At 42.2% G+C, this 27,386-nt stretch overlaps 1 protein-coding gene across 2 annotated transcripts in view; it reads right to left on the bottom strand.

Annotated features, from left to right (window-relative positions):
* Positions 1-526: 526 nt before the first annotated feature.
* Positions 527-27,386, bottom strand: part of nlgn4xa (neuroligin 4 X-linked a) — a 110,568-nt gene continuing 83,708 nt past the window's right edge. For both annotated transcript variants that reach the window (XM_085264056.1, XM_085264057.1), the window contains 3 exons: positions 19,292-19,477; positions 14,828-15,617; positions 527-2,808 (listed from right to left, as the gene is read on the bottom strand). In XM_085264056.1, coding sequence (XP_085120182.1) covers positions 1,914-2,808; positions 14,828-15,617; positions 19,292-19,477 — 1,871 coding nt within the window. In that variant the 3' untranslated portion in view covers positions 527-1,913. The remainder of the gene's footprint in view (positions 2,809-14,827; positions 15,618-19,291; positions 19,478-27,386) is intronic.

Genomic DNA, 27,386 nt, shown 5'->3' with positions numbered 1-27,386 from the left:
GTTGTTGAATTGTGCTATACATGTGCTACACAATAAACTTGCCTTGCCTATGACAGTGGAATCACAACAAAATACTTGTTTTTAATCACTGTTTTTACTGTGATAAAAAAATGACTAGTTAAGCTGACAGAGTAATTTCTGAACGTTTTAATAAATCAAAGTGTTTTTTACTAAATAAAACACAGATGAAGAACGTGAGCGTGAAATTGTAACAAGATGAACATTTTAAAGAATTACACTTAAAACAACATGAAAGACTTACCTTTGCAACATCCTTGTTTCAGATAAAGTTTTAGTTCTTGCTGTGAAGCTGTTTTTTTATTATCAGGGTGGCTGTGGCACAATAAACCCAGATAAACTTCTAATCCAGCAACTCTTGTGTGTGAGTTTATTTCTATAAAATATAAATTGCTGTAGAAATATGTGTGCAAAGGTGAATGTGACTTTGTAGGAGTGAAAACGCTTTGACGTGTGCTCTTTTGTCCAGTGGCAATACTCTCCAATTAAACACACACCAGACAAATAATCCGATCAGACCTTGAACCATGTTTCTTTTCTATCTCTCGCCCATTTTTTTATTTAGAAAATACTGTGATATTTTATTAAAAATGTTGCAGAAAAACTTTATACAAGTGTCCAGAAATATGCGTAGTATTACCGAAGGCAAAACTGCAAATAAATACAAGACTAACTACTAAATAAGGACTTTTCAACTCTATATTAAAACCCTCGTTAGCTCGACTGGTTTATAGACCAAATGAATATATATTTAATAGAATTTACAAATGTAGCTTAAAATCATCTGCCTCTTTTTTCATAATAGGATGCAAAATGGAAAGAGAGTTATGACTACTCGTGTTGTAATTTCATAATAATTAGCATCATTAATATTTACACTCATTCACTTTTTTGTAACCCAAAATATCACAATCCTGGCACAATACTTTACATATTGCTAGCATATGACAATTTAAAATATCTAACATATATTTCTTTACAAACATATCCAACTAATATTAATACAAAAAAATCACTGCCTTTTTATTTCTAAATAATACATTGCTGGTCACATCGTAAGCACAGGCAGTGCTGAGACAGAAAACTGCTGGAAGCATAACAGGGTGACAGCAGGTGATGGGAGTGAGTCAGTCCATACTGTCAGACAGTAGATGTCTGAAATGCAAAGTAAAGCTCGTTCTACATGCAGTATCTAAAACGTGGACACGAAGCAATGCACGAGACAGTACTGTATGTGGTGACCTGCGAACCCGCAGTGTGCAACTCTCCGAGTGTGGGATTGTGATCGCAATTTGGTCATTGTGCGAAAATGAATGAAACACAAGTCGTAACAGGAAGAAAGAATGACCGATGTTCAGGTATATTTACACAAACCTCAACATAAAGCACAAGCAAAATAAAAATGAAAACAATAGTTTCAGGAGCAATTTTAATATTGTTTTTCTTCTTTAAAACTTTTTGTATTTCCACTCATGTCTATATACCTTTTTTCGTGTTCTTTTTATACAAAGTTTTCATAAATACATTTCATGTGCCCAAGTCAGGTGCATGGAGGAAAAGATGGTGTTCCATTGTTGCTTTTCACCAACTGTCGTCTTTGTCTGTCAACATAGAAACTGCTGTTTTTGTCTCATGAGATTATATAACAGTCATCCACTGGTTGCCCTTTGTCTTGGTAACACTCCTCGAAAACCTTCGTGACAATTTGCTCCAAACAGTTATTACTGTAATAACATTCATTTTGAATAGTTTTGTGAGTTTATGATCACTTTATATTGTATATGCTTTTCAAGAAGGCTTGGTAGCAAAATAACATCTGCTGAATAACTTATATTCTCCTCGTGTGGGTAGTTGTTAATCCAGAGGGAACCTGGCACAGTCCCGTCCCAGCTGAGCTATACCCGCGTGGTGGAGTGGCCGTGGGGCAAGTTGGTACTGTTCTGGCTGCCACCAAAAGTGTTGAAATTGTGCAGAGGCTGCATGCCAGCCAGGGAATTGGGGATCATGGTGATGGTGCTGGGAGTCATCAGTGGTATATCATCAGGTGACCTGCGGAGAGTCAGTGTGTAGTCTGGTGGGCAGGTGAGCCGCAGCGTGTCGTGGGCCTGAAGTGAGTCACACTCATGGTGGTGCTCGTGTTCCAGCTGTTGCTGCTTCATCTGTAGAGACATCAGTTCCTCACTCTGCAGATGGGCTACGTCATTGGCAGTAGATGGAGTATTGGTTGGAGCAGAGTTGCGCTGCGGGGTGGGGACGCGCTGGTTGGACTCATGGCGACGTTTGTCTTTCTTGTAGTAGAGTGCCGCAAAGGCGAGGATGTTCAGAAATAGCAGCGATGCTCCCACGGCGATCGTGACGCTGAGCTCAGTGGAGTAGTCCCGTTTGGTCTCAATCACCACAGTTGACTCATCAGTCAGGTCCCCGCTCTTGCGCTGGTTGGTTGTTTGCTTGGTGTTGGCAGAAGGAACTCCCGGGTGGCGTGTGGTGGAGGGCCAGTTGTTTTTACCCGGGAATCGTTTGGTATAAGGATACGGTGTAGTGTCCTGTGGAGGTATCTTAGTAGTAGTGGATACATATTGAAAAAATTCATTAATGTTGTGAAGGTGTGGAACCAGTTCGAGCCAGAACGCAACCTTGGTAGCTCGGTAGTGGTCTCGGACTCGAGGTTTGAGGCCAATGTGAAGGTAGAGCTGGTCCTTGGGGTTGTACTTTGTCCACGCTACCTCCTCGAAGCGGTTAGGCTTTGTGTGGATGAATTTGGTATCCTGTGGAACTGGCTGGTTTGGATCCCTGAAAGAGAAAAGCAGATAAAACCCTTTTCAATCAACATGCCAAGGATTTCTGGACAGCTAATTATTACTACATTACTGTATTTCTAATTCATTTTGACAAAGGAAATATACAGCTGTGAAAAAAGCTAAATATCTCATTCATTACCATTTAAAACACAGCGAACACAAAGTAACAAAGCAGGTTTTTCTGACTTTGAATTAGCTCTTCCTCAAATAGTTTTAAAGTGATGTGATAATACAATTCAACAATGTAAGAGTCCATTAGATTCAGTTAGCACGAATTTGTGACACTTCCAGATGAGTCATCAGCCCCAAACCCCAAAGTCTTTCATCTGTTTTCATCTGTTTGCTCCTTCTTTCCAAAGCTAATGTGTTTGGAGGTGACTCTGAATTTGAATGCACAAGCTGACAAAGTCTTCTGTGTCCTTAAACACCAATGACACGTTTCCAGGTTACATTTTCTTAATATTCAGTGTTACTCAGTGCACTTTTTGGTAGCTTGAGAAAGAGCTACCTCTCCAGTGACTTTGTGAGAATGATTTCATTAACTTTGAAGAATTGTGGGGGAGTGAAAGCTATACAACAACCTTGGAGCTGACACGCGGATTGTGGGTTGTTGTCTATCTCAGTACTCAAGAGGAAAAGTTCACACATTGCATTTTAAGATGCAACAAGAGGCACTGTTTGTGACGTATTTTGTGATTACAGACAGATGTGTTGTGTACAGTCAGTTTCTGGCTGTCTGAATGAATGTGTTAGAAAATATCCGGTCTCTTGACGTTCTGTTCTGCTTGGTGATTTGCAGTCCAGCTCTTTTCAGTGCCTCGAATCCTTAGAATCTGTTTCTTTTAAAAGTATTATTATTATTATTATTACTGTGAATCTTTCGACGCTTAAGTGAAGCCTGAACTGAAACATAGCCAGAGTATAGTACTGCATATTGCTCTTTATGCACTGCTGCCCTCTCAAACTGACAAAAATGCAAAATTCACTTAATAGTTATGAAAGACATTTTTAATGCTATTAAGGCCAAGTTTAGCCTAAGAGCATATGTATAATTCCTACTGTCAGCAATTAAAGATTGTATTTTAAGGGGAAATGTTCATGATTAGCTCGTTGTGTGTGTGTGTGTGTGTGTGCGTGTGTGTGAGAGATGGTGGATTCAAATCCAGGGCCTTTTTGCTGTGAGGCAACAGTACTTATTGTAATTATTATTATTACTACAGAACTGCTGCCCCTGACACTCCATCCGTCCAGTTATTCCACATATCCAGAGCTGAGTCACAGGAGAAGCAGACCCCCCTCTTCCTAGCAGCCTCCTCCAGCTTTTCTGGTGGGACAGCCGAGAGATATAATCTCTTGTGTCTGCCCCAGGGCCTCCTTCCGATGGGACATGACCGGAACACCTCACCCAGGAGGCATCCGTGTCAGATGCTCAAACCACCTAAACTGACTCCTTTCAATGTGACTCTACTCTGAGCCCCTCCCAGATGGCCGAGAGGCCAGCCAACCTTTGGAGAAAGCTCATTTACGCCGCCTGTATCTGCGATCTCGTTCTTACAGTCACTACCCAAAGCTCGTAACCAGAAACGCAGATCAACTGTTAAATCGAGAGCTTCACTTTTACTCTCAGCTCTCTCTTCACCACAAAGCACTGGTATGTCTGATGACTTAAATCTACTGCCGAGTCTGTTTATTATTCTTAAAGTGTCTTATCTAGGCTCGAAACATGACCGTGTCCAATGAAATAAAGTCTTAAGGGAGAAAAAGCTGACCCAAGAGTTCTACAATCACAGTTTCCGATATGTTATTCCATATATTATCAAAAAATTCACAAAAATACCCACACACCTGCACACACACACTTGTATGTGTGCCTTCATATATATCAGAATATATAAGGAGCTTAGTAAAACTGGCTAGATATTGGAGAACTGGAGAATCAAACTAAATTATAATGTTATATTGTTATTAAATTGCTGGTCTTTAAGGTTAAGACGATGTATTCATTTTGTAATCCTTTAAATGTTTATTAAACCCTGTTTTTTGTAAGCTATAGCTCAGAGCAGGTCATCTGCTAATTGGAAGGTTGGTGCTTTGATTCCTCCAGTCTGGATACCAAATATGCTTGGGCAGGATACTAACCCCATGTTGCTCTCCAATGCATCCATCAGAGTATGAATGTGTGTGAATGTTAGATAGAAAGCCCTTACATATAAAGAGCACAGTGTTTGTATGAGTGGGTGAATGAGGTAAGCTGTGTAAAGCGCTTTGATTGCTCTGATAGAAAAGAGCTGTATAAGAACCATTTACCATTTTACTCGATGTGATTGTGTTCTTTCCATAGTATTTACACAGTAGTAAAAAAATAAATATACCAGTGTAATGTATTGCTATATACCAAATAAATAAACAGCTAAACAAATACATTAGTGTAGACATTTATGGGATGGAAATTGTATTTACTAATATTTCACATGTCTGGTATACAGAAGTCAAAGCCACAGCTTGTGCTGTACTACCCTGAGCAAGCATGTCTGGCCTTGGAGGCTTTGCAGGTTGGGTAAAACTCTTACTCAAATAGCCTTATTTTGCTACAGAGATTAGCAGATGCCGTATGTAATCAAGGCACTGCACTGCACTGGTTTGAATCTATCTAACCGACTCCAATTTGTTCATGTAAATGAGGAGTTCTCTCTACACAGGTCTAATTGTGGTGTTACGGGGTTTTGTAATACGTGCTTTGCTTAGGCAGCATTATTAGAAGGCATAGCAAATTCAGATAAAACTCTGGATGGCATTACTTTGGACTTCAACGGACATTTTGAACAAATATGTCGGACTGCTTTCTTGCATTTGTGTAATAGCCCTAAAATCAGAAGCATCTTCTCTCAGGTGCTGCATAGAAAACAACATTATGCATTTCTTCTGGGCTGGACTACTGGATTTATTATCAGGAGTGCTAAAATGCTGCAGCATTTTGGATCAACTAGAAAGAGAGAGCAGATTTTGCCCATATTGGCTTGAATGTTCTTGAATAATCCGGGCCCATCTTATCTTAAAGCCCTTAAAGTACCATATCACCCCATTAGAGCACTGGATGGAAGTGTTCATCCATTCTCTTCCACTTATCCCTTTCAGGGTTGCGGTGGGGGTGGAGCCTATCCCAGCTGTCCTTAGGGTAAGAGGCAGGTTACGCCCTGAACAAGTCATCAGTCAGTCGCAGGGCTAACACAGAGACAAACAACCATTCACACTCAGATTAACGCCTATGGGAATTTAAAGTTACCAATTAACCTAACCCCACTGTCTGCATGTCTTTGGACTGTGGGAGGAAGCCGGAGTACCCGGAGAGAACCCACAGAAACACAGGGCGAATGTGCAAACGCCACACAAAAAGGACCAGACCAGGTGGTGGAATCAAACTCAGGACCGTCTGGCTGTGAGGCAACAGTGCTAACCACCATGCTGCCGGCAGGCCCTAACTATATGCTTTAGCAAAAAGGAAAGTTTGAAGCCTAATCTTGAAAGTAGAGATAGTGTCTGTCTCCTGAATCCAAACTGGAAGCTGGTTCCACAGAAGAGGGGCCTGAAAACTGAAGGCTCTGCCTCCCATTCTACTTTTAAATCCTCCCCAAGTCTAATTCTGACAGAGGTTTCTTCCTGTTGTTAGGGAGTTTTTCTTTTCAGCTGTCACCAAATGCTTACTCTGTATTATTGTAGAGTCTTTAGTTTAAAATAGAAAAATGACTTGATGTGTCCAGTTTAGAAATAATTTAGAAATAAAACACACACAAAATGAGACCCCAGCTGACAAAAAGGCTCAAAACCAGAACTTTCTTGCTATGTAGCCAGCACAACGCCACCATTGCTTTCTGCACGTCTTTAAGAACTTTCACAAAAATGAAGACTGCAGTTGTATGTATCTGCTAAGCAGTCTGCTTCGTACTTACATCCATATCTGTCCAGACCTATTCAAACATTTGTTCACCACCTTCTGTTATTGAATAACAGAGCTGAATTACAAGCAGATTTTCTACCTTGTGTGGAAGACATGAATTTGTATTGAAGTTTGATCTCTTACCTTTGAGCGAGTGAGTGCCAAATTTGAAAAACCTCCTATAAAATGTTAAGGAGAGATATCATTTGGGCATGCCCATGGATGGCTGTCTGATTATGTAAACCCACGTTTCATTTCAAGTAAGGAAAAAAAGTCTGGAATTCAGATGGAGACATACAGAAAACAAACAGAACCAACAAAAACCAGCATCAGTGGCATTCATACCTAAACACTTCACAGTATTAATGCTTTCTATATTCTAAAGGTAATGTAGGCCATAGAAAATATTTCTATACAGTTTCCAGTTTTCAAAGACATGAGTGTAATATGTTCACAGCACCACCTGTGCCATTTCATAAATTTGTCCTCTCATTAAAAAGGTTGATCACAGCAACGCTGCGAGGCTTGCCCTCCAACTGGTGCTTACATATGGACTCATACATTAGGCGTTGCTAGCAGGTGGCGGCGTTTCACTTAAGGCCTGTCATCTCAGCACTAACATATGCTGGAACAATATGCCATCCCCTACCACTGCTATCAGCTTTAAGAAATGTCAATGTTTGAGGTCCTCCGTGCTTATTGAACAGCAAAATATATACTCCTCTTCCAGGTTTCCATCAAGCATCCCATCTGTTGGAAACAGCGACTCTTGCTGTAAGTTGGAATCCTACATCTGTGTTCCTGTCCATAAAGCAGGTGTTTTAAGGCATATAATTCACAGCTGCAATGCAATGTCACTACAGAGGTGCAACAGATACTTTCAGTGTTACTTTGTCCCAGCTGAAAATATCTATGAATAAAGTAGTATATTAAAAAATATTTTAAAAAATGTCTAGAATGTTTCAATCCTGTTTTAATCTGAGTTACAGTGATGGGGAATGAGGTAGAGGCCAAATACTTTGCTTTGGGAGAGGTAAATCAGCAAATGATGATATTATGAAGTGAACACAGTCTAAAACATTACTTAAGATTGCAGTTGCAATGCAGCTTTTATGATATCACTTCATGAAAAATGGGAAATATATGGCACTCATAAAACTCATAAAAGACAAAGAGAGGAAGTGAGGAAGCATTTAACGCAGTGAAGGCTGACATACTGCTGATTCTTCCACTTTCTAAATCAGTTGTGGAGACTTCAATATTAACATCGCTCTAGGACTGAACAGAGAGAGACTCAACTTTTGTTCGTCTGCCTGAAAAACATTCACTGTTTCCAAGGGAATGTGCTCGGTCCAGTCAGCAGCAACACACATGTAATGGGCCTGTAATCACTTTTCTCCTTTCCCTACATGTATGTCTGTGAAGATTCTCAGTCATCCAGGTCATCGTGCCACCACCATCTTTGAACAGAGGGCGGGGCTTACGACACCAACTATCCATCTATGATGCGGTTCTGAGATCCTTCCCAGACGCATTAATGCCCACATACATCTTGGGCCATTTGACCGCAGTAAGTCATATGATAGGGTGAGATTAGGTTTCACAGTGAGTGTAGCTGAGATATAATGTACGAATTGTGAACATTCTCAAAACTGTATTGTACATAGGTTATACTTTTTTATTGTGTGAACTTTATTTTTTGTGGAACTGAGGTCCCGTGTGTCATTGTTGAAGTGGGACATTAATCAGCGTAACGCCACCTGCGGCCACATTGCGGGTGTGGGGTTTCCTAGCCAGAGCTGTACGGACTCCACACTGGGTGAGGAGAAGCCTGCTGCCGCTGTGTGACACTGATTTTGCTGCTGCACTCTGTTTTATAGGAATAAACCCTGTTTCCAGCCAGTCCGTGTCTGTTGTCACAACGCAGTCGACCATTTCACATCTGCTACATGAGCTCACCCAAAACTTGCTGATTGTGACCTACACCCGTTTTCACACCTTGGCTTCTGTGATTAGGTAGAGGATCAATGGGGGTCCATGACCCTCTTGGGGACACTCCCATAGGGCTTAAAATCTGGGACTCTCCACCAATTGCTCTTAGAACTGATGAAGCTTCTCAGATGAAATGTTTTCAAGAAAGCCAGACGCTTTTCTTTCCAAGCCCCTTAGACTCTCCCTACACATACCTGTATCAGTGCACTGGCAAATCAAAAGTTCAAAACTTCTAAAACTTATGCCTGCTATGTGACAAATGGCAGAACTGTACAGCTGATATTCTGAAACTCAGCTGTCACTGCATCATCCAACACATCACATCAGTATGTTTCAGTCATATTGAAACGCTTCATCTTTAAGTGGCAGCCATGAAAGGCAGATAAACTGTTTTTGATGATGTGCCACTTCTTTAAAGAATTATGCTGATGTGTTTTGAACATTCAGCGTGCAGTTAAACCCACATGTACACTTATTATTCAGCTGTTATCTCAAACAACGTGCTTTGTAGTGTCAGTTTTAAAATGGTGATCTTTAGAAAAAACTATTAGCAATAAGAAAAAAGGATCAACGGTAAGTTCACATTACATAGGTCATCGCGGTTAGCTCTATCTTAATCTTAAATGTTGTTTGGGATTATACTTAATTACTTTCATCTCAGGAGAGCAGTTTATTTTTCCTCCTTTTTACTCAAGACTCAAGTTATTTGTAAGATACCATGGTCAGCAGTGGGCTGTGTCTATCTGAATATGAAAGCCTGGGATAGCACAGTGATGCAGTGATTAGCACTCTTACTTCAAGTAGGTCTCCCATCTACCATCTCCACACTGGGGTGCTTTGGAGTGTGCATGCTTTCACTTACTATGTGTTTATACACCTCTGCATTTAAACATTATTATTCATCTTTGGCTCTCTTCCACATTGTGTCTTTGTCCACATTTGTGTCTTTTGTCTTGGCTCCCACACCTCGCCCTTAGCCATTCGCAGCAGATGGCCCTGCCCCTCCCTGAACCTGGTTCTGCTGCAGGTTTCTTCCTGTTACAAGGTAACAGGTGGCTGTAGCTCAGGAGGTAGAGCAGGTCATCTACTGATCCGAAGGTTGGTGGTTCAATCTTTGGCTCCTCCAGTCTGCATGTCAAGTATCCTTTGGCAAGATACTAATCCCTCTGGAATGGATGCATCTCCAATGCATCCATTCCAGAGTGTGAATGTACTTAGAAAGCACTATGTATAGAGAAAGTGCTTGTGAGAATGGGTGTGAATGTGGCATGTTGTCTAGCTTTGAGTACTCCGAGAGAGTAGAAAAGCACTATATACGAACCAGTCCAACTCCACCTGGGTGTCTATTGTCTTGTGTAGTCTGGAAGAGGATTGGATGATGGGGTGGGTGCAGTTTTCTCTGCGGTGGAGTCGGGTGGGCTGTCCTCTGTGGGGCTGGGCGGTGCTGCTGCTGCGGGCCCCGGTCCGGATGGGCCTGGGCCCCCTTGCCCTGGTGGGTTCCGGAGTGTGGGGGTGCCTACTGGGGTCAGCGGGGGAGCTGGCCCCAGGGAGGGGCCGCTTGCCCCTCCCTCTCTTCCCTCCCCATCCTCAGCTGCCTCCCTATTCCCACTCCTCCACACCCACCCACACACGCAGGGCTTGGGGTGCAGGTGTGTCACCAGGGTGCAGGGGAGGCACTCCCCCTCTGTCCCCTTCTGGCCGCCTGTGCCTCAATTTTATTCTGCAACCTAGACATCCACATTACTCTTACTCTCACATAACACATACATATAGGGGCTTGGGGGTGGGCACGTCATACAGCGTCCAGAGGATGTTCTGTGTATTCAAACCCACCTCTGGCGCTGGTGCCCTACCCTCAACTTTAAATGCATTTAGACACTGAGGGTTTTTCTGGAGGAGCCGTGCTGCTCTCTGAGAGGAAGCTAGTACCATGTTCTCCTGAGTTTTAAATGCACTTTAGAACAGCACACAGCAACACTACATATGAGCGGGCGTAGGGAGGTTTGGGGTCTTCACTCACCCCGGTTGTGTTAGCCGTCAGGGCTGGGGGGCAGGGAGGAGGTGCTGGCCGTCGGATTGGGGTCTGGGATGCGGAGCCTCCCTGCTACTGCAGATAAGGAGGCGGTCTGCTTTCCTCCACCCCAGAGAAAAGGGTTACATGTCCTGGGTCTGGGTACGGTTTTCCCTTCTGGGGGCGGGGGTACCTGGACCTGGGATATAGAGTATGTTTGGGGAGTGCGACTGTCTGTGCAGTGTCTATTTGTGTCTGTCTACACGTCGGGTGAGTGCTGAGTATTTGGTTGTGCATATGGGGTGGGAATGCATGTTTGTGTCCGCGTGCGCCTGTTCGTCTGTGTCTATATGTCAGCTTGGGTCTTAGACTCCACCTCTCTGAGGTATGGAGACCTATCTCCCCTCACCACACTCCCTGCCGGTGGCTGATGCCCTCAGACGTTGGTGTGTCGGTGGTTCTTGGTGTCTGGGGCTGGGCGCTCATGTATGTACCGGCTCACTCCTGGTGGCCGATTGGCGGGGCGTGGCGCCTGTGGCCCAGCTGGGCCCCTTCTGGAGGGTGGGTGCCCTCAGGCCTCTGGGCCCGGTCCTCTCTAGTACAGCTGGTTGCCGGCAGAGCCCGCGGACACGTCACTGCAACCCCCTCTGGCCTCTGCTCCGTGGCTGCTTGGTGACCTCTCGTTTGGGGCTCTCCTCAGCTCTTCCCAGGAGGGTGACACGGTTCCCCCCCTGGTGGTCCTCCTTGGGTCCTCGTATTCTGGGGCCTCTGGATGTCTGGGGCCTGGATCTCCTCCATACCTGCTTCATACCCTGGTGGACGGGGCTGTGGCTCCCCACACTCCCTAGCAGATCGTTACATGGAGAAACCTTTGGAATGCAAGCATGCTGATCCACACAGGTGTGCACACAGGTGTGCACACAGGTGTACACACGGGTGTTCACAGACGCGGACTACAGCTTTCTTGGCTGCTGCCTCAAAGCACATTGTGCGCTGTCGATCTTGCGTGCTGCACAATAACATGTAATATTTAGTATCTACTGATATCTACTGTTAGCTAGTTTATTGTGATGGTGCTGTTTTTTTATTATGTTGCTCTTTTGTTTGTTTTCTCTTCTGTTTTTTTTCTCCATACAGGTGATCCAGGTGTTTTGTTTGTTTTTCTTTCTTTCTTCCCCCCCCTTCTCACCGTCTCTTCTCCCCTCTGTTTTTCTTTCTCTCCCTCTCTTTCTTTCATTCTTTCTCCCTGTCCTATCCCCCAGTCATGTTTGTCCCTTGGTATCTTTCTTGGCCTTCAGACAACAATTCTGATGGCTAAAGATCCAAACGGGACAGGCAAAAAAAACAAACTCTATAACTGTAGGGTCTTTATCCTATTATATCAAGCACATTGTTGTGATTTGGTGCTACATAAATAAAATTGAACTGGAGTGAATTCAATGTTCTTCCAGTGTCTGCGTGAGTGCTCTTCAGGTACTTTGCTTCATCTCACAATCCAAAGTCATGCAGTTAATGGGATTATGTTAACTGGTTTTTCTAAATTGCCAATGGCTGTGCATGTGAGTGTGGATGTTGTGTGTCACTCTGTGTTAGCCCTACAACAGAGTGGCGACTTGTGATAGGCTGAAAGCCGACAGCTCGCTGATCCTGATGTGTCGGCGGGTCCGCGCTTTGCGTTTACGCCTGTTTTTGCACCGATTCTAAAGCTGTTAGTTTGATCTCTCTCCAAAGAATATTGACCGAACCAGCAGCAAAAGAAGATCCAACCCTTCACATAAACATCGTCATGAATTCACTCTGACTTTCACTGTTTTGCTTCAACCACGATGCACAGCTCTCTCTCTCTCTCTCTGCACTTCAAGAACAGTTTCCCTTTCTTCATTATTCGCTTGCTTGTTACGCACAAGTCTTCCGTTGTTTACAGGCTGTCGGCCGCTGGTTTTTTTTTCTGTTTACATACTTCTGAAAAGAAAACCTAATTTCTGCCGTTCAATACTGAACAAATTTAAACTTTTTAAAATTATACAAAATGCAAAACGCTCAGCCGTGTCTCTAATAAAACCGCTGTAACGTCAGAGGTAACGTTCATAAGGTAATTAATGGTTTTCTTTCGTTTTTGATGTACTGCAGAATATTTTTATAAAATCCAGGCCAGGAAAATCACCTTCATGTTTTTCTGTGTTTTATCTTCAGCTACTTTGACACAAAGGCCTCTGCTTTGATAAAGCCTTGCGTGTGTCAGCTTCCTTTTTATAGATACAAAAATATGTAAATTTACTGATCTGAATTATAATATTTCTGACTGTCAAAATTTCCCAGATTCAAATCGAATCGAATTTAATAGAATCGTGGATCGAATCGATTCTAGAAATCAGTGACGATACCCAGCCCTAGTTAACATGCACATATGGTATCATGCTCAACTTGTCCAATTCTCTGTAGTGATATGAGGAAAAGTAAAAAAAAAGAAACGTCACTCTGCCATGATTCATGACAGTGCTTTATTCTGTGCCCATTAAAAAAGCAGCAAGAGAAAAGAGTCTTCCAAAATGTCTGCAAGTCTGCCAGAATGAACACTGCAGATTATGAAGCTGATCATGACTTTATTTATTCGCCTTAAAGTGAATTTTCAGTATGAGTGGGCTGCAAACACGCTGATACCTAATCTCAAGGTGTGTGTGAAGCAAAAGCGTGATCCAAATATAAACAGCAAGAAAATCCTTTCATCAAACCCAGCACTGCTGCAGCAGCTGGGCGGATTTGACTTGTTTTATTAACCTCCACTTGATCTTTTTGACTCACATGTTAATCATTCAAACTCTAGGTTAGCAAGAGTTTATGTTCTGTCTATCCTTAGAATATTAAGTATTTATACACAGTATGTATTATAGGTTACCTGACGTGTATGCATGCCACCATACTGTCCTTTATTGTGTCACAAACATACAATAAATGCATCTCATTAGGGGTTGGAGGTCATTTTGCTGCACTAGATTGGATCCACCTATATTTCTTTCAATTAAATCATGACAGTCTTATTTTAAGTGATCACCTTTACCCTATGATCAAACATTTCTGTCCTTATAGGAGGAGTCATCCATTGCCCATTAGGGCTCACGGAGGTGTTTGCAAGTAATAAAATGATTTGAATCACACGTTATGTCTTCACAGTCACAGGATCTGATGGTGATTCATGGCTACAGTGAAAATTTTAACTGAAAATAAAAATAAAAAAAACTACAGAAGTAATTAAATGACTATTTGAATCCACTACAGTCATGAAAACACGTGGAGCTGGTTTCTTGAGAAACAAAAAACACTTTACGATGCTTTTTGCCACTTCACTCACAGTACAATTAAACCAGTTATGAGAATAAGAGGGTAGCGAAATGGGAATATGAATTTGGTTTCTTCCATATAGTGCTTTAAAGAAAGTACATTTCAAATAAATCTGATCCCAAAAGAATGGCAGATTAGCTTGGGTAAAAGACCGAAAGTTGAGGCACACAACGATGTGTGCTGCTGGTAAAGTTTCTGGGCTGCCTTTACTCGTAACAGCCATCCCTCAAGATTCTTTCCATTTATTGGAGATTATGTTTCGGAATTTCAGGAGTGGGACCACGCCTCCAAACACGCTTCCGGCTGTCATCTACAGAGGTTCCCCCAGTTCTGCAAGCTGATCATTCTCGTTTACGTGCCCCACCCTCCCTCCCTCCTTGGTCTCCATTTTTTAACTTCTTCACTTCTATTTAGTGCACGGGGATCTGCCAGGGAGCCGTCGCCAGTCCCCTTCGAGGCCTTCCCAAAACAGCAGCTCAATTCATGTCAAAACATCACCTTTACCTGCTAAAACGCTGTCAAACCTAAAATGAGGACGTGGGCCCAGCGAGTGAAAAGCAATGCAATATCAGGGACTATAACATCTAATCCTTTTACTGAATCTGATGTTTTTGGCTTCTTTAATTATTTGTCTGTTTGTCTTGTGTTATTTTACACGTATTCAGAAGAGTTTGATACTACTGATTCTATAGAGGCATTAAATAGAAAGAGCAGTGAAGGAAAAGAAGCACTTACCCTGTTTTAGCAAAGTTCGTCCAGTAGGTCATGACAACAGCACTTAACATCACGTCATTCTTGGAGAAATTGCAGTTGAAGAGATCCGTTGGGCCGATCATGGGGATTCCAAATACGTATGGGACTTCATCTCCATGAGCTGAGTCAGCCCAGCTGGGCTTCATGTCACTCTGACAGTGGTGATAGAAAGCATAGAAATATGTGGGCGAACCATACTGAGCATGGAGGTCAGCTGTGGCCACAGCTGGTGCCACCCACTGATGGTCAGTAAACAGAGCCACCAGGGTTTTGCGGCGAGTTTCTGGGTTCTCCTTGTCAGCCCAGTCAGTGTACATGAATTTGATGGTTTCACGGAGAGTGTCTTTGCCCTCAGGGTAGCCATACAGATGGTCAACAAAGTCAGAAACAGCAAAGTCAAAATCATTGGCAGACACGCCATCCTCACTGTCCACAATGCCATCAACAAATTTGAACCCCTCACCCTGATTGACCCCCAGCATAATGTCATAGTTCAGGAACTCCCCTTGCTCCATGAGAATCTGGGGGTCATCGGGGATCACATCACCATCGATCACTGGCCCGAAGGCAATGTGGTACTTAGCGGGTGTGATGTACTGCTCAATTAGTTCCTTGTAGTTCTTCTTCTGCAGACACTCCACCAGGTCGATGGTGTCCAGCATGTTGCAGCCCACCTTCTCAGCCAGGGCTCTTGTATATTTGGCAGGCTGGTAGTTGACTGCCCAGCTGGACAGAGCAGTGCCGCTCTGGATGATGGCTTTCTGGAACAGATCTGAGATTGGAATTCGTGTTAGTAATATACACACTTCACTGTATTCATGCTTTATGGTTTAAATTGGTATTGCAAAATCGGCAGTACTTTTCTCTTTCAAAACAGATTTTGATGGCACTCCAATCTATTTAACTGTTTGTCTGGTTACAGTGATTACTGAGTACATGCCCTTTTACCATTTAATTGAATTCAGAATCGCTGAAAAATTCTGTGAAAGTTATTTTCAGATTCATTGTCACACATTGTTAAAAACTGGTGCAGCAGTTTATTGAACATGGAAATACAACATATGAAACAAAAACTGAGTTTTCAAGTTCAAACAAGCTAGAAAGTCAGTATTTGGTATGACCACCTTTAACAAAGCCTCAACTCTCTTAGGCAACCTTTCACCTTGATAAAGCAAATGTTTTGCCATTTGTTTGTTAACACTATACCAAGCAAGACAAGCACAGTTATGATCTGGGAGAACTAATTCTCAAGCAATTTGATGTACATTATTCTATTGTAAGACTATAGTAATTAACCTTCTACGGCTCCTCTTCTTTCTTGGGTTTTGCTGCTTGAGGTATTCACTAAGCAAATGACGAGTTTTGATCATCTTCCTGATGTACTCATGGGTCTTTGTTGTTTTATCCTGACACTCACTAGTCCTTGGCCACCTTCCGCTCAGCTTACGGTCTCAGGGTGCAGGACTTATGATCCCAGCAGGGTGTAAGCATTGATTGCCCAGATCTTGTTATTCCCATTCAGCTCACTCCTCAGGACTTGTTTACTCTCTGAAGGAATTAAGTGTTTACGGCTTTCCTAGTGGGCTCTTCATCATTCCCATTTGCCTGTGGGATTCCAAGGTACTTGTAGCTGTTTTCAATATCTCCAATGTTGCCTTCTGGTAGTGCAATCCCCTCAGTTCTGACTACCTTCCCTCTTTGTCCGAATGACGTTCCAATGTCTTTGCTGGAGTTCCGAGTCGTGTGGATCAGTGAACTGATGTCTTGTTCACTCCTGGCATACAGCTTGTAGCATGCCAGTAGTATGTAATATCTGTAGCCAGTCTTATTAACGATCTGGCTGAGAGTGTTCAGGCCTATGCAGAACAGCCGTGGACAGGTTAATACTTGGGAAATCCCACACTTAATGGCGTTTGCTATATACCCATAAAATTCCTGACATATGCGATTTGGATCTTGTTGCATTTGTACTGTTTTAGGCATTTCTGGATCCATGTCTGATGCAGTGTTGCAGCTTTTCTTATAGTCAATACAGGCGGTGCACAGGTCGGTTAGTCTGGTCTTACAGACTCGAGAGACTGCTCTATCTACACGGAGTTGGTGTTTTGCCCCTCTGGTGTTTCTGCCAGTTCCTTTCTGGGGCCTGCTGATGTATTGAGCCTGTTCATCTTAGCCGCTATGATGCCTTTCAGGAGCATCCATGTTAAGCTGAGGCAGGGTAATGGCTGGTAGTTGGATGGGACCAGTCTGGGGATCCTTGAGGATCAGGACTGTCCGGCCTTCAGTTAGCCATTATGGAGGCATCTCCTCCATTAGTAGCTGATTCATTTGTGCTGCCAGATCTGCTCATGTATTAGTTTCTTTTCGGTTAGCCAGTCCTCCAACACTTCAACACTTACAGAAAACATTTCTATCCATCTACCCTACATGTAAAAAATAAAAATAACAACATGTACTAAGTGGGTACAAAGTGTGATAAAATGTGTTGCCAAAGAGGTCATGACTACACATTAGTACATGATGATGTGATGTGGGTAAGACTTCTCAAATAACACTGGGCATGCAGACCAGTATAACAGAATTCTAAGAAGCCATGTCTCCATTATTTCCAGCACACATTTCATAGCAAATAATAGAATAATTCATAATATTTAATTTACGTCTTTCTGTCTCTAACGAATGAATGAATGATAAACTGGCATATAGAAGATATTTGCTGTTACTATACTTCAGGCTGGTTCCACATTCTGGAACATTGTTAGCATGACTTCTCGAGCTGCCAGTCAGTAAGTGGGCCACAGTGCGGTAGGAACACTGAAGCCATGGGTTCTATTTATATTCATGCAAACACAGTGGTGACTCAGCCGGGCTCAGTTAAAAGTATGTTATTCGGACAGAGCAGATGTTTCCCATAAAGCCTGGTTAGTCGTGTACAAGCTTTCACCACTGTCACTGTTAGTTAGATGTTCACTCTAAAACTAAACACACTGAAAGAGTGAGAGTGTTATCAGCTTCTGGTGTGCTGCTAATGCAAATGTTGAAGCTACATAAATCTTTATGGCAGCTTTACAACAGAGATCCAACTGAGGCAACAAGTGACAATACCTTCCTTTGTGAAGTCTGATGAAATGAAGGTTGCCTACAAGGGTGTATGGGCACCATGACTGCTGCAGCAATTGAACACAAGGGATTTTATATGTGTCTATCAAGCCATTCATGTTTCTTCAAGTACAAGATAAGGAAAATGAAACGCCAAAATAGCCATGACATAAGGAAATAAAAATCTTCCCTCGCATATTTGGTAAAGCGACCAAGAGACTTTTACCAGCAAGATAAAAATATACATTTTGTGCAGAGTTTTGTTTTTCACAAAGTTTTCATATCACAAAGAGAGGACAGCTGAAGGGGAACTGCAAGAACATTTTCCAAATCTTCCAAATCCTGTTTTTTGCTTGTTTGTTTGTTTTTACTAGAAGAATTATCTTTTGTGTTTTTTAATTAAAATTTTCCATATTATTGTCTGTAAACAAAGATGTAAATACAGTCTTTTTCTCATTCATACCTCATGCTCCAGTGTAAATGACTACAGACTGCATTTCAGTATCAAATATGATAAACAACCCAAGGAACGTGCATGTTTGTCATACGTATGAAGTGTTCTCTGTATTAGAAATAATCTAAGAGACAAAGAGCAAACACTCCATTTTCATACAGGAATATTTTTTGTTTGAAAAAGCTACAAAGTACACACGGTGAACAGGCGGGGCGATGGATATACAAACTGAAGCGCTTCCTCCAGCTGAGCAGAGCTTAGGTTTATATTGAGGTTATGTTCTCTTTTCTGTGGTTTTGTTTCTTTGTTTACAAAAATTGCCCATCGACCTCTAGTTGCTGTGCACAATTAAGTCAATTAAGTGTTTGATTTGCTAGAACTGAATATGAACGAATCCAGTCTATGTTTGAGAAAAATCTGATTACCTAGGTATACATATATCCACTCAAGGACAAATAAATACCTCAAAATAGTGTTGCCATTGTTAACTATTGCACATGCCCCTTGCCACAGATGTATGTAAATGCAAAGCAAGAGGAAACAGATGCAGGAGCTACTTGTTTGCATCCTTAATATCAAGGGTAAGTGAAGGATAGGTCTAAATAACTGCATGAATCTATTTAATACTGTAGGAGTTAATTTTAATTTTAACTAAACAAGAGAAAACAGATGTCTTTTTGCTACATTGTTTCCTCTACTATGAAATGTGTTATCATTTCAGGTCTGCTTTAAAAAAAAACTTCCACGCTTCACGATTCACTGTGGGTTTGTTTTTGATGTGAAATCCACACTATATCAAAATAACAGCAGGAATTATAAACTGATGACAAGACCCCTGCTTTTGACCATATATTACTGTGGTTGTGCCTTGATCCGTGAAAAAGAACATGTACCTTCTGAGTAATGTGAGAGGGTTAGCAGGCTGACACACGATGCTCCTGCACCAGAGCCAAAAATGGTCACTCGCTTTGGGTCTCCTTTGAAGGCCTGGATGTTTTCTTTGATCCACCTGAGAGCCTGAATTTGATCCAGCAGTCCATAGTTGCCCTTGGCTGCCTGGTCTCCTGTGCTTAGAAACCCTGTATTGGTGAAAACACACAAGAGAAAAGAGATCTATTCTTTACTTCCAAAAGGCACTGATTTAATGGGAGTATTCAAATTACAAGTAATTTTTTAATCTCTGAAATGCCTAGTACACTTTTTTTAATCTGGAGGCAAGTTAAACTGGTGAAATAGTGTTATATTTCTCATTTGAATCAATGTGACCTTGAGTATATTATGAAAACAGAAGATTGTGCTTCTCTGTATAATTATTTCAAAGCTGCACTTAGCTTCTTTTTAAAATCTTCTGAAACCATCTAGAGGTACTAGTGTGTACAATGCTGTAGAATATACTTGAAGAAGTACCTACTATCTATTAAACTTAAAATACTACCTATCATCCTCGTTTCTACAAGCACAAAGCAAAAGAACCAACCACAAGCCCACAAATTTCCTTTAAATGTGCCTCTAAACTGTTATGCACAGAGTGTATGTGCACGAAACTGTCTGGTAAATGCTACCTCCTGCTGGTGACTTTTTTAAAAATAGGAATCTTATATATTAAAGTTTCAAAGGGAACTTGTGCTAAATTCCAGCTCTGTGTTATTATTTTCAGTCTGTGTTTCCTGTTTTATTTTGAAGGTCCAGGTCTGATGTTATGTATCTGGTTTTGCTTCCCCTGTTTCGTTAGGCCTGATCTGCACACAGCCGTCACATAACAGTGAGGTGATTTGAGCTATGCGACAAAGACACAATAACAAATCTCCAGCTGGAAACAGTGATTAGAAGATGGGGGCACTGGTGATAAGTGGATGGACATGGTCAACAACGATACTGAGGTAGGTTGTTGTGTTTTGACAACCCTGCTGGTTCTAAAGTGTGTCAAGAAAATATCCCTGTTGCACCGGCCTAGGGGGAGCCGGAGTGCAACACAAGGAAAACAAGAAAAAGAAAGCAAAGAAGTAAAACACACAGCCACTATTTGTTTTATTAATTCAACAGGTAGCGAGCATCAGGGTGGGCATGGACAAAACAACAAACAAAACACACTAGAAATGAAACAGAACTAACTTCCCTACAGTGAGAAAACCCTAAAAGAAAATACAAGCCTCTTACCTGTCTCCCTAACCGAAACACGAGAAAAAGGTTCTAAAAAGAAGCGGCTTCCCACCCCTACAGCTACCATGTCCAGATAGAGGTCTTTCTAAACTATTTCCACTGCAGCCTAGCTCTTCTCATCTCAGGAAACTCAGTCACACAGAACACAGGGCCGAACGCACGGCTCGCTACAAACAGGAAGTAGGAGAGGCTGCCGGCCCAGTCAGGTCCCAATTTGTAGCCGGCCTCATTCCATCTTCCACCAATGGTCGGCCTCCACCTGGAAACTTACATAACGCAAACATCACAGAGTGCAGAGGTTTTTTTTCTTCGTTCAATGCATCATTAAGTCCTTGCAAAAATGACACAAAGACAAAAAAATCACTGGAGAGCGTCTTTGAAAATGGAGAGAAAGCCAAAGATGTGACACCAGAAGAATCGGAGAGCGCCAACAAAAAGAAAGCTGCATTTAAAAGAAAATTTCAAGGATCATTATATTTGCATTACATCACCCAAACACACACACAGACAGTTTGTCCAACGTGAAACTGGTCCATGATAAAAAAGGGTTGGGGACCGCTGCCTTAAATCACCTTTTTTCCCACTGCCGTGTCATTGTACCTCGTAAACAGGTATAAATCAGTCAAATGGCCAGTGATACAGCACAATAGATGTCATGGAATGACTTTATGTGATGACCAAATTGATTTGAAGAACCACAAACATGCCTTGGCATGGAAATGTGCCATTTCTTACTCCAAATTTCAATTTTATTCAATTCATTATCATTCTAGCATTAAAGTATTATCTGAATAATATCTGAATTCATCTCTATTAATATGCAGAATGATAAAAAAATAATTGTTATCGTTTACAAGCCACTCACTGTCAAGTACTGAAAGTGCTTTGAATTTGATTTTGCCCATGCCTACACAAACAGTTGGCCAGCAGACATCCATTTCAGTCAAGTGCCAGACCGAGCAGCTTGGCAGAAGCTTCCACATCCAAAACTTGTTGACAAATTAGCAAATGTGCCTAAACCCATTAAGAGGGTTTCTAAATGCTGACACTGGGGGAACTGGTGGAGCGTTCTTGCCAGGCCTGGGAGCTCGGCAGCCAAGCCGGGCAGCAACAGCCGGGCAGCAACAGCCAGTCCCTGTGAGTTAACCAAGAGTGAGGCAGGGTAAATGACAAATGGGATGAGGGCGGCTGGGTAAGAAAGGGGAAAGAAAGACAAGAGGTAGCCTTTGGCTTTTTCATAGAGAGCCGATCCTGTTTGTCATGGTGAAGTGGAAAGGATGAGAGAGATGGGATGGAGGGCAGGGTAAGGGGAGATTACAAGGCCTCTGGCAGCCTCGTACACCCTGTAGGATGACCACGGGTCCTGGCACTGCTCCCCTTCCTTTTTCCCTTCTCCCTTCAGTCTTTCATTCCTGTTCTTTTCCCCGTTTCTCTCTCCCCTCACATATCTCACCACAAAGAAGCCAAAGAGAGAGGCACGCCTATCAGGCAGTCTTCAGGATGTGTGAAGATTAGTCAGTGCTTCATTTCAAAGCACTATGTCCTCAAAATAGACTGCATGCATAACTAAGCCTACAGCCTAGAGATGCAGCATTGACAACATTTTAGAAGCACAGGCTTAAAGAAAAAAATAAATCTACATGTCAATTTGAAACATCGTTTAGACAAAACTTTTTGGGGTAAATTAGCACGTTACGTGTAGCACTGCATAACATAGAGTTAAACAAGCTGGTGTTTCATTTTAATGATGACGCTAATTTCAAATAGACAAAAGGGACTCAAAGTTTGTTTGTTTTTTAAAGAAAAATATCAAAAGCTGAAAAATGTGGTTCATTAACACATTTTCCTTGTATCTGAGTCTCACCCAGTCCTCATTAGTAGTCCTACAATTCATCAGTCTCACCTGTTAAAGGTAGTTCCCCTACTGATTGTGGCACTTGTCATTTCTGGAATGATTTTAGTAGCCTGGACAGCAGGCGCCAAGGAAAGATTCATTTAGTGCCACTAGGTAATGGACGGGTTTTTGTACAGTGCTCTTCTGAGCACCCATAGTGCTTTACACAACCCTAACTTTATTCTATGCTCTACGTAAGTGCTTCCATCCCACAGACATTCAGACAACGTGGGGTTAGTATCTTGGCCAAAGATATTTGGCATACAGACTGGAGCAGACAAGGATCGACTGGTAGGCTCTACCACCTGAACTACAGCCACCAGGGGAAACCTGTAAGAGCTATTTGCACAAATAAAGAATAATCCTCAGACTTTTACCTTTACTGCTCCATAAAAGGTTAAAAGTGAATTTCCACAATTTAGAATTTTATTCAAGCAATTTAGCAGGAGCAAAGCAAATGAAGTAGTAGGAATCCTAAACCAAAAAGGACCTCAACAGCTACAGGCCGGTGGCTCTGACATCCCACCTGATGAAGACCCTGGAGCGGTTGGTCCTGGCTCAGCTTCGGCGCCTAATAAGCTCATCACTGGACCCACTTCAGTTTGCCTACCAGCCTGGCATTGGAGCGGATGATGCCGTCATTCACCTCCTACATCGTTCCCTCGCTCACCTGGAGACCGCTGGAAGCACTGTGAGAATCATGTTCTTTGATTTCTCCAGTGCCTTCAACACCATTCTTCCCTCGGTTCTAAAGGACAAGCTGGTGAACTCTGGAGTGGACCATCACCTCACTACCTGGATCCTGGACTACCTCACCGACCGACCACAGTATGTGAGGACTCAGGGCTGTGTGTCGGACAGGGTCGTCTGCAGTACGGGGGCCCCACAGGGAACGGTTCTGGCTCCGTTCCTCTTCACCATCTACACTGCAGACTTCTCCCACAATTCCACCCAGTGCTTCCTGCAGAAGTTCTCTGATGACTCTGCAATAGTCGGCCTCATCACTGATGGGGACGACAAGGAGTACAGAGGTCTGACCCAAGACTTTGTGGACTGGTGCCAGCTGAACTACCTCCAGATCAACGCCAGTAAAACCAAGGAACTGGTGGTAGACTTCCGCAGGCACAAGCATTCTCCACTGCAACCACTGAACATCCAAGGTATGGACATTGAGGCTGTGGACAGCTACAGGTACCTTGGTGTTCATCTGAACAATAGACTGGACTGGACTCATAACTCAGACGCCCTCTACAGGAAAGGGCAGAGCAGGCTGTACCTGCTGCGGAGACTCAGGTCGTTTGGAGTGGAGGGCCCACTCCTGAAAACCTTCTATGACTCTGTTGTGGCTTCTGCTATCTTTTATGGTGTGGTCTGCTGGGGCGGCAGCATCTCTGCTGGGGACAGGAAGAGACTGAACAGGGTGATCCGAAGGGCCAGCTCTGTTCTAGGATGCCCTCTGGACCCAGTGGAGGTGGTGAGTGACAGGAGAACGGCGGCTAAGCTGTCATCCCTGATGGACAACATCTCCCACCCCATGCAGCAGACTGTGACAGCACTGAGCAGCTCCTTCAGTGGGAGACTGCGGCACCCACGGTGTGGGACGGAGAGATTTCGCAGGTCTTTCCTCCCCACTGCTGTCAGACTCCATAATAAAGACTTTAACTGATCAAGCACACACATATGCAATAATCCTTTCTGTCATCGTTGTATTTTTACTCAGTTGTATATAGTATTTGTATTTGTATTCTATTTTTATCTTATTGTATATTTATTTTATTTTATTCTACTGTATATAGTATTTTATTCTATTCTGTACAGTTGTGTACTGTATTTATTCTTATTGTATTCTAATTTTTGCCTCATAACTTTTGCACTGTCCACTTCCTGCTGTGACAAAACAAATTTCCCACGTGTGGGACTAATAAAGGTTATCTTATCTTATCTTATCTTATCTTATCAAATCACTTAAACTGTACCTAACTAACCTGCTCTGAGCCAATCTGATTTTGTTCTTATTTTGGTGGAGAGAGGTTTATCCCCTTGTTCTGAGTTGATGATAATCAGCCAACAGGAAAGGAGAATCCCCTGGGCATTCAGTGGAAGTATGACGTGAATCAAAATCCTCTTCTGAGCTGCTCGTCTCGCAGAAGACAAAAGGGAAGAACCCTGAGTCTCTGTCACACTTTTTATGACCAGTGCCTGCAGTGCTTGGAAAAAGAATTAACATAAATTCCTGATTTTGAAATGTGTTTTATTTTGATGCCAAAGGGAAATAGGATCAGAACAACATGACATGAACATTTTTGGTATTTTGTTAGTAAAATAAGTCCATAATTTATTCTGGTGATGAGTCATTTTGGAAACCAAGTTGCTAATTGACATTATCAATATTGGTGTAGGGAAACCAAGGTCTTGGAGCAAGTTACACTAATGCACGCTAATGCAAACTTACTTCATCCACATAGAAAATCTGAGGTGAGATAAAAAATGGATTTTTACTAGAAAATAGCATCAGATGACATACAGAGTGAGTGACACATATGAAAGTGAAACTGGCACTGCAGCTCTGTGGACAGACGGTGACCCGGCAGAATGCCAAGTGCTGAAGCTTTGGGCACAAACTGTTCACAGGCCACAGAGTGTATGAGTCACTGTGTTTAATTTAATAACATTCACTTACACTCATACTGGAAATGACAAGTATTTCTTTATCTCATTGAAACTTAAATGTACAAGTTACATTTAAGTTAAAAAACAAACTAGAATTACCAACAGGATGTGAATAAACAGCCACAATCTCAGACATACGTCAGACATAATATATGTTGCAACAAACATGTCAATATGTAAAGCCATTAGCAACATTGCAAATCTTACCTCATTTAAACTTCACCAGTTGATGTATCATGACATATAGCACAGCTGTCTAACACCAGGACCAAAGAAAATAATAGCTTGTTTCTATTAAAACTCTCTGACGACTCTTTCCAACCCATATTTCCTGATGAAGCCTTTTATGAAATGCAATGGAGAGTTTTTGGTTACACGTGACCATAGAGGGCATTTTAAACTGTATTTGAAAAGAGAGTGCCTTCCAAAGATCACCTCAAACAAGGATAATGTGAATCTAAGAACCGCTCTTTCTTAAAACCTGTTGAGGACCATACCTGAGGTTGGTATATAGATGCATACGTAAAAAAATGAATTAATAATCTATATAAAACAAGCAAATGATCTGCACTGGTGTCACCTTTTGTCTTTGGTAGTACAAAGAACAACAATAAATGTGAGCGTCGTGCTGTGACCATTATCGCAGCAGACAGCGGCTGCATGAACAGCTGGTTAACATGCAGCCACTATCATATTTCCAACACCCGGCTAAGAAGCACCTGAAATCCTGTTTAATTTCACCTCCTGACATTTTTCATCATCACAGTTTTCATGACAGTTGAGACAAGAAGCTACAAGGTGACTGAGTACTGCATCCATGCCCCCCCCCCCCCCCCCACCCACACACACAGTGAATATTACTATCCTGGATATTGTTATGAATAGGCTCAGGTCTGACTCACTATGGGTGCTTTCAGCGTTTATTGACATGGTGTTGTTGTTGTCCATGTGATGTACAGTATATGGATTAGTGCTACTCGTGGCATTGATGGTGAATGCTCTATGTTAGATCGTTGATTCTGTAGAGGCCCAGGCTGTTTCTTTTCAATCTGCCATTATTCTGTTTTATCAGCTGTCACTTACTGACCTTAAACCACACCACTAAGATTTACTTAAATTGCATTTTGCTCCATCTCTCTTCAGTTTCTCAATCTGGGATAAATATAATATAAATCTCACCAAGCTTGTCAACATTTTCAAGCTTCATTCAAACCGAATGCAAACACGCTGCAAATCTTTCTAAATTACAACAAAATGAATGTTCATCCTCCCATCTGTTCCCATTTCACTTTGCCCTTTGTTGCATTATGTTGTCATCAGTAAGCCAACTTTCATATGTTATTAAAAACATCATATATTAAGATTTCCTTTTTCTTTTCAAGTTTTTTGCTCAGGGTGGCTATAAAAAAGGCAACCGTAACCTGCAGCTGGAGATTCATTTGTAGTGACATTCTGAAATTAGATGCAAGAGACGCATACCTGAGATTCATGAGAAACAAGCTAACTGGACACTTCCTGCTCTCCACTGCTTCAACAAAAGCTCAAGAAAACAAAACAACAAAACATCACTTGGTCTTTGATAGAACCTTGGAGCTATTTATTGTATGGACACATTATTTTGGTGCTAATGCGGTACATTTTCTTGGGCATCAAATTCAACGATACGTTCTTTCGGTCCACGTTTACAGTCAGTGGCAAATGAATGGTAAACTGAGCATCCAAACAGGTGGCTGCTACAGCAAATACTCACAACATGAAGGTAATAGCAGTACACTGTGCATGCTGTCCAGAAAGTAATCTCTCCATGAAACATTAATTATCAGAGAGAATGGAAGGCGGTGATTTAAGATAAGCTTAGCAAGGTCAGCAGCTCTCAGCCATAGCCATGTCCAAACCTTCCTCGTGTCGCATGCAAATTTGCTGAACAGGCTAAATCAACTGAGCACAATCACTGGGGCAAGGGAAGGTGAAGACAAGGCATTTAAAGCGTGTCAATTTCTGGTAATGAGAAAGAAGAAGCTTTAAAGCCCACACGGGACATCCCTGGCATTAAACACTAGCTCCTCTGACTGACAGCACAGCAGTGGAACCAACAGACCACAGCTGTCAGGTACGTCAGCCACTGTGGGTGCATTTGAGGGTCACATCATGTGGCACATTTTTGGATGGCAGCAGAGCAATGAGTCACACTCACAATGGCATTATGATAATGACTGAAAAAGATATTCCTCTACTAACTTCTCTTTTTTTCACGTAAGCTGCAG

Source organism: Mchenga conophoros, linkage group LG23, assembly GCF_057382185.1.
Source record: "Mchenga conophoros isolate Kocher_MC1m ecotype Shallow Benthic linkage group LG23, M_conophoros_male_GT1.1, whole genome shotgun sequence".
Taxonomy (NCBI): domain Eukaryota; kingdom Metazoa; phylum Chordata; class Actinopteri; order Cichliformes; family Cichlidae; genus Mchenga; species Mchenga conophoros.
The sequence above is the reverse complement of the archived record's forward strand: the minus strand, read 5'-3'. Positions and strand labels throughout refer to the sequence as shown.